Consider the following 17,334-nt stretch of genomic DNA (forward strand, 5'->3'; position numbering starts at 1 on the left):
TTGTTTTAGAAAGCCGTATACAAGAAGAGGTATGCTATGACATGTGTTGGTTCATGTCCATCCTGGAAATATTTAAGAGGACCAATGAAACTACTTTTAGAAGGGATTTCCTCATTGGGCATAGCAAAGCTGACCATCACCTTTATCAATTTGCACTGCCCTTTTTCCCCTCAATACTATGCCCTGGTATCACAAACACATTGAATAATTAGAGTTCCTCCTTTATACTTTATCCTACTGTAGCGGATAAGCTCTGTTTATGCTAAAGAAGGAAAGACAAAAGCAAGACGAAATGGGCAATCTCCAAACTATTTGTCATAAACTTCAAGGCTTTTAAACTATTGAAAAGTGGTCTGGATTCTATGGACAGTTAATTTATCAAGCACAGATATGGTGTCATATATCATAGCTAGATCATGAAAAAATGGACTTGAAATATATATATTGTTAGAGAAAAATGATATTCCAAGAACTTTAGAAAACGAAATTTCTTCATCATGATAAACTGCTTGGTAAATCTTTGGACCAATCCAAAGAAGCTTATTATGTAGAAGGGGGTTGCAGTACCCATCTACCAGCACAGATTTTTTTTTTGGTGGGGGGAAGAAAAAAAAAAAAAAGTAAAAAAACAAATGTTACCTATTTATTCCAGACCATCCTATCTGGCCAATAGAGGCTCACTGAATTCCTGAAACAATATTGCATCTGTGAGCATCAGTGGAAATATGCATCTCACCAGCAAATACTGTTCTTATCAGCAAGGGGTCATACAATAACAGATCTGTTACACCTCCAGTTCTTACCTAGTTCTGAGAATTTAGTCTTTTCATGCTGGTCCTAGACTTTTGCAAAGGGAGCCTTACAGCCTAACTGTGTCAAAATCTGGGCCTTCCATTGCCTAATTTTTGCTAATAGGTATGAATGAACTTTGTGGAATCTATACAACCAATAGATATTTTACAAAAGAGGCAGGATATCCATTTCAAAACAATCCAGTATTTTTTGTCTACTTTCTTCTTCATCTTCTTCTGAGCCTCCAAGGTTATCATATCTTCCTTTACATACCAGGTACTTTACTTAAAAATGGGAAACCAAACTTCACAAGAAAACTATTCTTATAGTACTACTTTCCTCTGCCCAGAAATATCTGTACTTCTAAGCCTTCTAGGGCAATTAGCATTTTGACATGGGAGGTCTTCATTTCATATGTCAGCTAGTTTCTGCGTTCTCTGGCTTCACTCTGCTGTGTGATCCTCAGCCATGCTTTTTATCTCCAGGATTTCCACTTCACTCATGTATCAAACTCTTCTTGATTGCATATAACAGAGCTAGTAAATCCATTCCTTGCCACATGTCACACATGTCACAATGTCACATGTCCTGTGTCCCCTGGCTGCCACTCACTTGTTTTGAATACTTGTGAAAAACACTGCCATATGTTGATGTCCCTGCTGCCCATGTGACTTCCACACTATCACCTCTCCTAGGAAGGGGATGAAACTCATCAGGCCCACTGAGCAGTGGTACAGAGCCAGCAGAGAAATTAAGTCGTGTCTTTTGCATGATGATGATACAAACACTTCTGACATTGACTACAATGGAAACATCTCTCGTGTAATGTTCTCTTAGATGATTTGTTAACAGGGAACACGTATCAGTATTCATTACTGCTTTCCACATCCTGCACTCACCGAGCACTCAGCACAAGGAAGATTAAATAGCTCTGGTAAATATACTGTCTCATTGCTAATGACCTGTTCAGCTACTTTCCAGTCACATCTCAAGCTACTCCATGCTTTTCGACAACTTCTTCCACACTTTCTTCATCAAATTTCTTTGCAAATGTGCAAAAACTATGCTAAGTCCAAACCTACAGCATGCGCACTCAAAATATATGTGGATGTTTTTTTCAACAAGTGATGTATGAAGAGAGCATAATGAAAAAGGAATGAAAGTGAAATAAGAAGTTAATCTTATTTGCTCAAAAACATCTATAAATTATTAATTTTCAGCTAGATTCTACAGTCTTCATCACACAAATCCAACTGAAGTTACTGGGATGTTTCTCAATTTTGATCTTTAGAATGCAGTCCACACCTAGTAAGTGCCTAAGTACACAGACAGTCCATTGTATTTGTCTGTAAAGTACTATCTACAAACCTAAGTAATGATAAACATTCCTGGGTCTGAAATCTATGAATGAAATAGATCACCTTGAATGTTACATCTTATAGCATGAATGCCTATGCACATCCGAAGCTGAACAGACTGCTGAACAGGGAATTGGATAGCAGAAGGTTAAATTTATAGCTAAAAGAACAGCTTTATGTGTGCTGGAACATTTGTAAGCTAAATTTTATTGTTAATATTTTTGCAAAAAAGCTGAAGAAGTGGAAAACCCAGGAGTTAGAGGACACAAACAGTGGTAAAAAAGCTATCATCTGGAATCTTTTATGAAAATATTTGATACATTATAGACCAAACCCCAAGAAAGCAAAAGAAGTCATTCTATGCAGTATACATTATGATGCAGTGATACACGAAACGTAATCTTAAATGATATTTTTTCATTCTGGAAGCTACAGAATAAACTCAGGTAAACATCTTGGTGATGAAATACAATGTATCTGACGAACTGAGAATGTTTTCTTTCTTAAAAATTGTAATAAAAAGATAATTGAAAAGATCTTTTCATAAAAGTTTGCCATAATCTGTTGTCTAAAATTAAATTCCAAATAGTGAAACAATCTGTAATCATAAAGACTATAAGCATGTTTAAACACACTCAGAAGAAGCTCAAATATCTTATTTTTCTTACATATGTTTTGTTTTAATGTTAGCGTATATAAAATACTTCCACAGATAAAGCTCATGCTGTAAATAGACATAGAAAGTGGTCACAGGTGCCAAGTCAGTTTCCTGGAAAACAAAGTATGCAGGAAATATTCAAGGCATAATTAATCATATAGGTTTTTGTGGGTAAAAGCAGACACGTTTAGTCATCTAGTAAGTACTGTCTTATAGGGCTCTGTTATTATTTTTCTTAAGTATCTTGAATTCTTGATACAAAACAAGCTCAAAAATTACTAATTTTGAATATGTAAATTCTTGTTTTCTTCCAAAATGTGTATTTTCTGTGAGAATTCTCACAGACTTTTTAAAGGAGACTTTTGTCCTAGTAATGAAAAGTTGTAAGCAACTCCATAAGTTACCCCTATAGAAGAAAGTCCTTGTTACATCTAGAGTACCCTTGCTTATAGGGGCCCTTGTGCATACAAGCTCTCCCAGATGCACAACAGCTTGTCAGCATTTCTGCAGCTACTACTGCCAGTTTGATTCACAGTGATCCCTCCTGCACGAATTATCTTAAAATAGCACAGTATAAATGAAATCTTGCAATCACCACAAGCATCCAGGTGTTTGGTATGGCAAGATGGCCTATAGGAGAGTTGCTAATTTGGCCTGGAGAACTTGTGTGCTTGATCAGTATTTTCTGAGGGTAATTGGCCACAGTGTCTGTACATAATGTTGCAGCAACACACAGCTCATGTGACTTACTAAATCCATATGAAAAATGTAGGGTAGCTGGTCCTGCTGCTGTCCTTCTTAAACTAAATGATAAACAGCACAGGAAAAATCGAGGTTGGAGGGAGAAGCTAAAGGAAAAGAGGGGTATCAATATAAAGCCTTGTTGGCATACAGCCATACTACCTTCACCTTGCCAAACTGCCACAACCAGCCATAAGGGCCTTCCCTCTTTTCTCTTCCTCCCTTTCCTGCAGTGAGTCACTCCTGCAGACATTGACTTGGTTATTCTGTTAGTTGATGAAAGACACTGTGTATTCTCTTATTCTAATGACTTATTATTGCTTTTCCAGATTTGTAAACATTATTCTCACACCTTTTTAAATAGTCCCTTATTACTGTAATTATGAACATGTTGTGTTTGCACCATCCTGAAAAGTGGTATGTGTTACAGAGAAAAAAAAATAGCTGTTATTTTGTAGTGACAGAAAAACAATATTTTTCATTTAAACTCGATTTGGTTTAGTGGGGTGTTAATGCACTGAAGCTGACATTATTAACAGTATAACTTTACTTAAAAGGCTACAGGAAGAAGGATCATGTTAGGTTGCAGAAACATTGTATTTGTGCAGAAGCTGATTATTTAAGCCAGAAATTAATGAAATGTGAAACTGATGATGTCTTATATTCTTTTCAGTCTCTACAAATGACTAATATATTAGAGAAATCAAGGTACCAGTCACACTGAATATATAGAAAAATACACTAGCTTTCCAAGTGACAAGAGATTCTGTAGTAAAAAAGAATTGTAATCTCCCATGTACAGCAAAGAAAACATGAGAAGGAGATAGCCAGCATTTGCATCAGGCATCCTTCCTGTAGATTTCTGTATCCACATGCAGGCTGAGGGTCTAACCTAGACTTGAGTACTGGGAAGAGTAGACGTTAGAAACTCATGAATCATGTACTTTCTGATAGTACTTTTCTTTCTAGATTTTCTTTGCAGTTGAGTTGCACCTTTGAAGAGATCCATGTGCTTTGACATCACAGCGACTGAAAACTACAGACACTTAAAATATTTTGGGTCTCCTTGAGATGCTTGTAGCCTAACTGTTCCACAGTCTAAAGGAACCTTGCACTAACAGATGAAGAGTCTAAATGAGCTATAAATGTTTAGGCCTTTATTAACCAAAGCCAAGTGAGAGAGAAAAAAATCTCAGACTTTGTCACCTACATGCTTTTTTCCAATTCTATTAGCTGCTTTAATGCTCTTCTATCTGTTCTGTCTACTGAGGTTTCTATTCTTTGCTTAGTTTTCCTTTTGTGCATTTTATTCTCATGTACTAGGTGCTCTGTTAAGTGACACATTCCAACCACAGTCACTGAATGTGACAGCCGTGCTGTATCTAATCATGAAATGCTGTACTCAGACACTTGACAGCCTTTGAAAATATTACTCTTCCTCTAAAAACAGTGTGATGAGTTTAGCGTAGGTGAATAGACTGATAAATGACTGGGAATGATAAATTAAATAGGAATACTATTTTTTTGTATTGTGAAACAATTTTGTTTGGGTTTTTTTGCAATTCAACTATTATAAGTTTCTCCAGGGGGTTTCAGACAAAATATAAAGCTCATTTTTTAATGACTGTAAACTCCATAAAAAGTCTGTTTTTCTGAAGGATAGAATAAATCCTACCTAGTTCAAGGAACTGTATTTTAAGGAGAAAGGTGGCACTGAATTGGGGCTTATTGTGAAGCATCTTCAAGTATCCTGGAAAACTGAATTTGATTTTGCAGAGTTCTGTTACTTTTAAGATTAGCTGGGACAATTATTTGTATTTCTAGCAAAGTTCCAGGAAGAATATAATACATGTAGAGTGGAGTTAACCTGAGATCCTGTTAACATGTACTTAGCATCTGTTTTTAGTACAACACATACTTGTTTGATTTTGGCCCATCATTTGTGATCTGTTTGAGGATTCCTGAGAATAAAAAGGCTATATATAAATTTCAGATAATATTATCAGCTGAAGCTCTGTCAGATTCAATAGGCAGAAGTAGATAAACTGAGCTACTGTGTACTACTTTGTGGTTTTAATCTTGGAAAATAATAGATGGCAAAAAATAGAGAACCTGTCTCCAATTTTATAGTTGCCCTATGTCCCAGGTGCTCATTCAGCATTATTTTTTCAAGATACCTTGTTTAGATGAGAAAAGACATCACATTACATTAAATTTACACATTTTACAGAATATACTGCTTTCAAGGTTGAAGAAAATGAACTAAAATTGCATCCTGGAAACACAGTTACCATTAACAATATTGGAATTCGGGTGTTTAACAAACGAAGAACAACTCCAGAACTACATCTCTGTACTGAAAACTTCAAATGTTATATCTATACTTGCACAAACTATATCAGTGGGAATTATCTCAGCAGTTGAAGCTTGTAATTATGTCAAGTTAAGAATGGAGGTGGGTGTACTTACTATGTTAGCACGATAGCCACAGCATCATTTAGGACACTCTCTCCAAACAGGAGTGTGTACAAATCTGTATCCACATGCAGCTCATGGAAAATAGCAAGGACTGTCACTGTATGGAGACAAAACAAATTGAGTTTCTTGTTTTCATATTCATATGGCAGTTCAAAAAATAAAGCAATGCTAGAATATGGGTTTTGAGAAGTCCCGTCCTATTTATTACCTAAGTGGATAACAATAAGTTAAAAGGGATCAACTGAAGTATATAAGATCCTTAAATCCAGCAAGTCTATGAGTTTTTGTGCTTCAGCTGAGTTAGGAAGAAACTTCCCTTCTCACACAGAGAATTGTGCATAAATGAACATGTCGCAGCATATTTTACGGTGCATAAAGGACTTTGATATTGTGACCAAGGAGAAATAAGAATACTGAAAAGACTGAAAAGTTTTGCCATAGACTTCATGTGTGATGACAGTAGCCGTTTACCTATTTTAAGAAGGATATAATAACGCTTATCAATCTGTAATGCATGTTCACGGAGGAACATGCATAATAACCTTATACTCTGTCCCACCAGCAGCATAATCACTTTCACTTCAAGTGTAGCATATCTGTAGTCATGAAGTACTCTCATCCAGATCAGGATATCTGATACTTGTAACCCATTTTAAGGTTCCTTCAGCATATCATTAATTTAAGTCCCTTCCTTCTCCCTGAGTTATGTGCTATATTTGATTTTTAGCTTACCAGTGCAATAGAAAAAAATAGTGTGTTGAATTTAAATTGAAGTTGGGCAAATCATTTAGGCACACATCCTCAAGGGCATTTAGACACTTGGCTCATATTCAGGTAATTAAGTCCTACAGATATTAAAGGACGCCTTAATTGTTTTATGCCTCAGTTTCTTTACCTGTAAACGGGATCACAATCCTTCCCAGGACCTACCTAGCACTTCATAATCTCCAAATGAAGAAGGCTATCTATATTCTGTGTTGATGTTATTATTCTCTCTTTGCATGGAAAAAGCAGCGCTTTCTCATTTCAAACAAATTTAATGTAAAGGCTCACAATTATTTATATGGTTAAAAATTACACGGTAACTCACACTGCTTCACTGATGCTCATTCTAGTACATAATTGTGCAATTGACTCAATCCTCATAGCCCAGGAATCCCAAAGATTAGGAGTGCCTCTGGGATGCCATGCTAACATTTGACATTTCAGAAATGAAAGTTAAATACTTTTACATTGAAATGACTGCTGCTAATTCACACAAAAACATGAACAGGTGATTATGCTTTGTCTTAATAACATTTCTTGGAACTTTGAAACTATTACTGATCGGATTTTCTAAATGGTACTTGAATAACTGTAATCTAAAAATCAGTTCATAAACCCAAAATAGATTCTCAGTTCTCCTGTGAGATTTTATGTCAAAGTGATCTCTGTTGTTGTGTTATCTTTGAAGAATTTTGGAAGTGTTATTCTACAGAAGACAATTTAGGAGATGTGTGTAGCTGAACATTTGCTGCTATAGCTATATTTAAATTAGGTGGTTATATTTAACCATCCTGGTAACCTCACCCATCTACTCCCAGTGCAGTTATAATTTAAACTAGGAAAATAGTTCTTTCCCTAGAACAGCTCAAAGTTGTAGGAAGAAGTCTTATTGGCAAAAGATGTTTTCTTGGTTCACCAATATTCTGGTTTTTGCTTGATTAGTAATGCTGCCTTAATGTGCTAAATGTAGACCCAATTTAGTCTCCCATTCTTTGATGTCATTGGCATAACAACAGACTTGTTTTCTAAAACCATTTGCCACTTCCAGCTTCTGCTTATTAGCTAATTAGTTTGGGCTCACATTAATAGTCCCTGCGATAATGATAGATGGAAAAGAAAATAGTAATCAAAGTCCAATGTACTGTTAGTATGTATGTGTAGCAGGCCAAGCCAATTAGACAGATGCCTACACATTCATCTCCTTCCTCTTGCCTCCTAAGAAAACAACAGCTTTCTCTTCTTGCCTTCTCTCCTACCTCTACCCTAAAAATCTGACTTAAAATCTTTTCAAACGAAAGCAAAATAAACAAGAAAGCAACACAGCAATGCATTGATTGCCTTTTCTGGGAGAGACTCCCCAGTTTACCCAGTTCTCAGAAAGTATCTTCCATTTCAAATGTTTCTCCCATTCCCAGTGGAGGTTATTTGATCTTTACAGCATTGCCTGTCCCTGATTGAAGAATTCTGGTCTCTGGAGGAAGACCACTACCAGTATCTGCTCTGTCCCTATGTTTGTCTGGCCCAAGACAAAGCAAGCGTCAGCCATACCACTGCTGACAGATATTTATCATCTGATCTCTTTCTAAAGAATGAAAGTGATGTTGGTTCCACAAATCCCAAGGGATACTAACCCGCTCTTCAGTATTCATACAATTTATAAATGCAGTTATTCCTGAATGTCTAACCTAAATCTCCCCTCCTGCTCTTCAAGTCTGTAATTTCCATTCCTAGCCTAATGAGACATGAATAATTTGTCACGATTATTCCCTTTTTCTTTCCAGCAATATTTTGCCTATTCAAAGACTCATTTCAGACATCTCCTCCCTAAACTGACTCACTTCTTTGAATCTTCTCCTTTTAGTAATGTTTTTTAGCCCTCTAATCACTTCTAGTCAGTCCATATCTTTCTTGAAATACAGTGCCCAAAATCAGATCCAAGTACAGTAGTTGACACTTGCTGTCAAGGAACAGAGTGAAAAGATGCTGTAGAACATGTGTTAATAAATCCTGTTTTCCTGTTTTTGCTATGTATTGGTACTGATGACTCATTTTCAGGTTGTAAACTTGAAATCCTTTTCAGCAGTGAATGCTCATTTCTTATCTTCTATCTATGAAGTTGATTATTTCCAAGTGTTGCATCTATCCTTGTTGACTTTAAATCATTACAAGAATCATATTGAGTTCTAATGGTGTCCTTCAAAGTGTCTGCAATCTCCTCTCAGTATAGTATTATACATTAAAGAAGCATCCTCTATTGCATTAGCCATCTCATTAATGAAAATGTTAAATAGTATCTGCATAAGAAGAGAGAACTGCATTATCTTTAGCACATCCAGCCTATTTAAGAGTTCAATAAAACTTTCACCTCGTTTTGCCAACCATCATCTAGTCTTTTCCTCAAGATCACTTTTGCCTTCATTAATGAAGAGAATCTATGGGTATAGTTCAGAATGGGCATATTAAAAGGGATGCGATACTCTGCTATGGAAGAAAGCTAATTTAAATTGCTCCCTGGATAGAATAATACTCTATGAATAGTCACCATTGTCCAAAGTAGTCACGTCATGTTTTGTCTGATGAATGACTTTAGGACTCAAGAAAATTGATTTAAAAATTCAGTATTTGCTATCATATGCAATAGTAACATATCTAATTTGTGAGAACTTTCATATCTAAGTAAAGATAATAGTTACTACATTGTAGTATATATGGCCTCTCTAGCATTCTGAAGGCACTTTTGAGGAACAGTAAGTAGGGCTTGTTTTTTGTGTGGTAACTACTCACAGACTTGTATAATTCATTAGCTACAACAAGTATTATAAAAATACCAAACTACTTTTCATTAAAGTACACAGCATCTCTTCATCACTCTTCATCAGTCTAAGCATACGAAGCCAGAGATAGAGATAGGTAAAGAACTAGATGGCTAGAAGGACCGGTAATGGGGGGACAGCAAACAAACATCTTTTGTGGCAGTAGAAAACTGACAAAAATAGAAGCAGAATGTATCGGAGCTCCTGACTCAGAAAGGGCTGTGAACTTCATTAAAAAATTCAGTGATGGGAAGCCTGAACTAATGAAGCCTCTAAGATTTTCTCAGTACTTGTGCCAACAGAAGTCTGATTCACTTCTTCCTTGACGTCATGGACTGAGGTAACATCTGTTAGATGCTAAGCCTAGCATGATTTTGGTTGTATCCAAGTCAGAACAAGTGTCTGTGGAGCTGGTTTGTGAAAGACATCTTTTGACATATGTAGAAACAAATTGGCTTGTTATTAATTCCTGTAAAAAGTATGTATAACTGAAATACCATCAAACTGCAACAATCCCTAAGCTAACTGCATCCAATACTTCTTTGCTGTTATGTTTGAAAAGAATAAAGAAGCTCAGAAAATAAATGACACCATTATATAAAGTACTGGTATTATTGTACCTCAATCTTTTAACTAGAGCTATTAATATCTTTCTTAGCTCATGCGCCTAAATTCTTTTAGGAGGGCAGCGTCAAATGGGACAAAAACAAGATGAGAGAAATCTCACTTATATTTCCTATCCATTTTTCTCTAAAAATAACAATTCCAATTTTAATTATAGTCTCCTTTCCCTACTAATCAGTCACGCCACTCACAGATTAGTTCACTGGTGAATATGAAGAAAGCATAAAAATATTTTAATTGAAAACACATCTATAAACAGTCTTATATAACCAGTGTATAAAATGTATTACATTGCTGTATTTATAAATTATACTTCTTAATGCAAAATCCTTTGATTTTTTGAGAAACAGAAACTGCTCTTTCGGATAAATATCCAATTTTATCAATAACAACAGCAGTGCAACTCACATCTTCAGTTCAGCTGTAACCATAGTAACTTCAAATAGAGAAAAGCCTTGTGATTGTTAATACGACCAAAGGTAAGGGAGTTCATACAGCTCAGAAATAGCTGGGCTTCAGCAAACCTTGTGAAGGTAAATCTGTTTTCTATGCTTGAAATGTCAAAAGTTAAAAAACCCAGAAGTGCCAAAGATACTTGAAATGTCTTTGGATTGGAAGGTCATCGCACAGAATGTGTTAATAACAACAGCTAAGAAAAACTGCCGAAGTTGTACTTTTCAGTTATTTTTTGGTGGCTAAGCAGAGGTCAAATCTTTTCATTCATGTGCCAGTTTTGTTCTGTCATTCACCTTATTCCATTACAACCACAGGTATCCTGAAGCAGCCTATTGCCGGTGCTTATTGCTGTGTCTGCCTTTCAACCACAGAAGACAGTTGTCAGAATATTCTTATCTGTGCTCACACATGAGGCAGTTTCATTTTGCAGGTCTCTGATGCTCAGGGACTGAGAGTTAGGGCCTCCACTCCCCACACCAGCAGCTTTTCCACAGTCTCTTTGCTGCTCTTGATGAGTGAAGCATGTACCAGAACATAGGGAGGAACTGCTCCCTCCCCTTTGAAGGGATCACACCAAAAAAATTCCAGAGTCAGGTTACATTAGAAATCAAAACACAGTACTAACACAAGGGAAAACCTTTCAACAGCAAAACAGTGAAATCTGTGCTGTTTTACACAGATGAAGTAACAAGAGATTATTTCCCCAACTACATGATAAATGATACCTATTGATCAGAATAAAAAAAAAAATAAATACTGCTCTGACATTTTAAATCAAGGACTAATGAAGAGAGAATTTGGGAATTTTAAAATTCTATTTCTTAGAAATTAAACCTCTCACCTGAAGTCTTGAAATGAGAAACTTTTTCTGCTGAAAATGATAAATTATTGGAAGGACATATTTCCTGTAAAATGAATGATTCACTTGAAAGTAACCTTGCTTTGCCCCTAAAGTTTCTGCCTTTTCTTTCTAGAGACATGAGAGTTTTTTGAGGCATCCCTAAGCATCACAGATATTTAGGGATCACAGTCTATAATGCAAAACACAGTCCAAGTATATCCAGTCATAAATTCATTTCTTTATCTTAGTTCAAGTGCTAGTCTTCTATATAAGGGAACCCATAGCATATAAGAGCAATTCTTCTGAACTAATTTTATGCAAAAATCTCTATATACGCTTCAAAACTAAAACCTACGGAGTGCTATGACATTATTTCCTTCTTCCTAACAATATTAGCAACTTTTAGCTAGCATACATTTGTTTACTGCCCTGGTAGTAAAATTCTTCATTTAACATGTAAACATCTACCAGTCATCTTTACTATTACAAATAAGGAACTCAATCAAAACAAATTCTGTCAAGTCAACAAATCAGTTTTTAACATCTTTTGAGACTTAAGTGCTTTCCACAGCCAAGGGAAATTAAATCTCTTTTTGAAATGCACTTATAATCCTACACAATGAAGAATTAAATGAAAAATCAGGTAGCAAATCTGACAGGAATTTATTCTTTCATCTTAGGACAGTAATTTATTATTCTATCTTACTTCTATTACACTAACAACATTTTACCAGAGATTTCTTTTTTTTTTAAAAGCTAGATATCACATATAAAATCATTTGACTGATTATTTATGCCCTAGTATGTATCAGACCTCCAGGGGACCATATTTTAACTGATTATGGAATTCCAATGAGCTCTTTACATGGCTTGAGATTATAATTCACTAACAAATCCTACAACACAATGAAATATTTTCAGCAATGTCTACCATTTCATTAAGCAAAAATTTCATTCAATATTCTCTAAATATTTGAGGGACTGAAATTTACAGATAAGATTAGTAAAAACATGAAACAGCTTAGAATATTGCGAATGGATAACAGAGGGAGCAAGACTGAACATTAAAAAAAACTCTTGGACATGCACAGACACTCTATATAAGCAGAAGAGTAATTACAAACAGTATTAATAAATGATAGTTTGTCACACTAAAAGCAGTTTTCTCAACTGCAGTGCTAGCTTTTAAAGCCTATTTAAAAATCTGGGAGAAGTAATCCTTGTCACTTTTTATTCCTTCCAGCACAAGTGAAGCTCCTCTTTTTTTTCTCATGATTGTTCCAGATTAATTAGTGGCGATTTAATACTATTATAATCAAAATCAGTACATTTGTCTAATATATTTCTCCTCATCAGTCAACAAGTTAATTTGTGAAACTAAATAGTATTGGACTGGAAAATGGGAAAAGAAACTAAGCCAACTGCAAAACTCTATTCATAGCACAATCAAGAAATGTACTTGGAAGCTGTAAGCAATGTTTTATTCCATAAGCAATTTATTTTCCTAGGTTTTCCTTGTGCTTTCAGTTTCCGTGTTTTTCTCTTGCTTTGAGGATAGGCTCCAATCATGTGCTGAATCCTTATCAAAGTAGTTGGGCAATTTTGTAAGTGGCAGCATATTGGATGCTTGGATTAATTTGAGAATAACAAATTGATGCAGCTTTTACAGCAATCTTGCAATGAGCATTTTTGTGGAAATAAATTGTTTTACACCACATTTTTAAGCCATCGGAATGACAAATCACAAGCTCAAAGTCTTTTGTTAAATATTGAAGGTTCATTTAAAGAATGGAACAAATTTGCAGAGCAGCGTTGCTTTTTGTCATTTCTTTTAATAGCCATGAATTTGAAAGATTTATTCAGAATTTTCTCAGAGAAGCTTCTCAAGGTTAGTTAACACTAATGCAGCATGTCATGTGCATCATAAAATGCTTTCTGGTCCACTTCCTGTAACAGCTCAACTGAAAATTTTGAAAAAATCCAATGTACCCTTGCAGACTTTGTCTCTTTGTAGATAACATATCAAAAAATCCTTTTTTTACCTCCTCTTTCACTATTGTCCTACAGATGCAAAAAGCAGTACTTTCCTTTTAATATCAGAGTATTCTTATTAACATTTTCAACGTAAAAAAACCTGGACAAATCTATGAAACCTAGGCTATCTTTGCGGTTAGCCCTGTTTTGATTAGGAGGCTGGACTACAACACCTCCAGACGTCCCTTCAAATCTAAATGATTCTGTAATTCTGTGAGTCCAAACTTCATTGAGTCTGTTTCCCAGACTTGGCTATTTACTATAACTTTAGCCTTTAAATCTCACATCTGTAAATTCAAGTCAACCTGTTGGTATCTCTCTTTTTAGAGTTGTATTTATCATGAAACACTGCATTCAAATTGTAAATCTATACCTTATAAACAGTATTTATATGGCCAAATCTGAAAGCTACATTCCCCATATCTTTAAACTGGGTTAGATCACACATGAATGCAATGTCTAAATTATTAACCATGAGACTTCAGCGTTACAGCAGTTCTCATATCAGCAATGAACAGATAGGTGTCCTGAAGATTGGAGAACAACATTTTTCCAGTCTCTCCATCAACTTAATTTATGAAGTTTGTGAGCTAAACATAGGTAAACCAGTGACTAAAACATACACAAGGGATCTCTGGCACCAATTTGACTTACGATTATCAGAATATCAGACATTTAACCACTATGGGAATAAAAAATCAAGAACAGAGACTTTGAACATTTCTATAGCACATGCAGTTGTTATGTTCTTATTTACTCTTCTGACTTTTGAAAAAGTAATTTATTTTAAATGGTTACCTGGATCTGTGGCAGACATCAGTGATCCAAAAAATAAACAGTCAGTAAAGTGGAATTCCCATCCTTTTAACTGGCCAATGTGTACCATGGCCTTCACAAAACCATACATTATCAACCTGTCAGGGGAAAGATAAGACAGGCATTCAGTCAGAGTATATAACACTTACGCTTAATTTACAGTATTAAGCACGTTCTTATTCTCTTCAGCTTCTTTTAAATAAACGTATCACATGAATACTGAACATAAACTGCTATCATATAAAAATTCTATTTCCTATTCAACTGTTCAAGTATTGTATTGAAACATTACAGACAATTCCAAAGCAAAGACTTTTCTGAATAATTGTCATCTGCTGGTAGCAGAGGACAATGCTTTTAGCTGTTTATTTTTCAAAAGGAAAGATAATGTGAGCTTAAGAAGACATCATTAAGACTAATTTGTCTAACGTTGTAGAACATTTAAGCAAAGGCAGTTCTAGGCAGTTCACAGGCAGGTCTGTGGCTTGCTCTAATATTTCTAAATATTTCTAAATGAATTGTTTTATTCCATCAGCTTTTAAATGTTAGCTGTATTCAAAGTTCGAGATAAGGTCTCCAAACAAGACAGATATTTAACAATTTACAATGACAGTGAGGCAACAAAGTCACGCTTCAAAATGCACTGCTAAATCCTCACTAGTTTCACAGGAAATGTTACCATTGGTTTATATAACTAGGTAATGTTATCTGAGATGTGTATTCTAACAAGAATCTTGAAATATCTTGAAAAAAGGAATTCACTTGTTGTTAGAACCTGTAGTAGACTTTTTAATTTTTGTACACTTCCAATCTGGTTAATAAAAAACCCCATTGCATCCAATACCTTTTCCATAAACACAACACATAAATTGACAACTGTGCTCTTCTAACAGAGCTACATGCATTCACATACTTAGCTACATTTTGCCCTTAGCTATACTCCTAAGATGTTTCTGAAGTCACATAAGTACAGATCTTGGTTACGATTTTCGGTAACATGCGTGGCAGATAAAGTACTACTAAACAAACAGCTTGAGAGTTAATTACAAATTGTTTTCAGATAATTTACCAAGCTGTAGATTTTCTGAAGTATAGTTAACTGATTACATTAAGAGGGAAGCAGATACGTCACCACAGAATTCCCCAACGGTCCTAAGTATTTGTGTATGTATTTACACAAGCTGCCTAGCAAACAGTTAGCCACCAATTGTTCTAAAACAATTTATCCAGCTGTGGTTCTCCTTGATTGATGAGCTCACTTTCTCTCCATTCCCAAAGAACAATGATTCAAGACCCTGCAGTGAAGTTATTTATCCCCAGCAAAAATACGTTTGCTTTAAGGAATGAGTTCTTCAGAAAATGACTGTGGTGCTGCTATCCTGATCTGAAATTGTCTCAAAAGTCAACAGCAATGGAAATGAGCATATGCATATGCATGCCTTTTAGAAATAATTGCCCAAAGTTGCTTACAGTTTTGACCAGAGAAACTTTTCTGACTCAGTTAAAAATATATTAAAATAATAAATAAAATTAAGTTTTGACTATCTGGCAAATTTGGTCATGATAATTCTTTAAATACCCGCTGTAGATATCATCCTGGTCTTTAGCATAGTTTCTTATACATTGCTAAATATTTTCAGTAAGTCTCTGCTTACTGTCTGCAAAAAGTTGCAGATGAACTGGACAAAATTGAATTCGGGAGTCTTTCATTGACACAGGAGGTCCAAGTTTGCCATAAAGTTTAGTACAGTAGAAGACTTACAGAACCTGGTTTAGTTCACATACCATTCAATTCTTGGCTGCACTGAAAAGGGAAATAAAACTGAAGATCAGACTAAACAACGGTGCTGCTTTGATCACTGAGATGTTCACCCTCATCCAGCAGAGAAAAGAGAACAGCAAACTCAGAATATTTTTTTTTTTTAATTCATGAACTACTTAATACATTTTGGTAATGCTAAAATGGCAAAGGTCCAATTTTTCAAATATAAACCCAACTAAGTGCAGACAGACATTTGGATTATGTGAGGGACTGCCAGCTTAAATAAACCACAAGAATCTGTACTTGTATCCCCTCCGTCTAACACATATGAAAACAAAATAATTTCCTGTTGTAAAATAACACATTGGTTTATCTTTTCTTTAAAGGATCTATATTTTTAATAAAGGTAATATATTAAAATAATCATTAATCATTTTATCAGTAATTTCTTACTAGACACAGCCATAAAAAATGCAACCCCCCCTTCACTTCAAATAACTTTACAACAGCTTTAAATAACTTTAAAACAGAAACAATGTCTTTCATTTTCAATTCTAATTTTCTAGTAATCTCAAAATTTGGTTTTTTGTCACCTTCTCCAAACTACACAAAAAAGTTTATCTAGAGGCTATTTTGAAAACTAGAAATCAAAGAGCAGTTCTGAACTGGAGTAAGTGCTCTGATGTTTGTAAAATTAAAAGAACTATGGCAGTTTATACCAGCCGAGAATAATTTAATAAATTCATTGTAATACAAAATATACTCACACATCCACTAAAAAAATGGGAATTTACCTTATTGTATTAAATAAAATTGCTTTTGTTATCCTGCACATGACATCAGATCTTGTTCTCAGTTTTACAGATTAGAACTAAGAGAAATTCCAGTTCTAAATCACAGGAGTTACTCTGCATTTTAGACTGGTAAAACTGAGATCAGACTCTATCCCTGTGTATTCCAGCTTGTTGGTTTTTATTATTAAAAAATGTCACTCTGGCTTTATCATTATCTTCAGTGACAGAGATTATTCAGGTGACACAGTCTAATATATAGTCAATTTTAAACAGCAAAGCAATTTATTTATTGGAAATGTTCATAACAACTCTTCTTAGAGCACTAGCTGATGATGTAGTGTGACTTTTCCACTACATATTGAAAAGTTGGATCTCAGCTAGATACTTGAGTTCCCAACAACA

At 35.0% G+C, this 17,334-nt stretch overlaps 1 protein-coding gene across 1 annotated transcript in view; it reads right to left on the reverse strand.

Moving 5' to 3' along the window:
* SLC9A9 (solute carrier family 9 member A9) overlaps positions 1-17,334 on the reverse strand; it is a 210,680-nt gene that overhangs the window by 147,815 nt on the left and 45,531 nt on the right. The window contains exons 5-6 of the mRNA XM_059822852.1: positions 14,359-14,474; positions 6,019-6,124 (exon numbers count right to left, since the gene is read on the reverse strand). Of these exons, the coding sequence (XP_059678835.1) occupies positions 6,019-6,124; positions 14,359-14,474 (222 nt within the window). The remainder of the gene's footprint in view (positions 1-6,018; positions 6,125-14,358; positions 14,475-17,334) is intronic.

Source organism: Gavia stellata, chromosome 11 (assembly GCF_030936135.1).
Source record: "Gavia stellata isolate bGavSte3 chromosome 11, bGavSte3.hap2, whole genome shotgun sequence".
Lineage (NCBI taxonomy): Eukaryota > Metazoa > Chordata > Aves > Gaviiformes > Gaviidae > Gavia > Gavia stellata.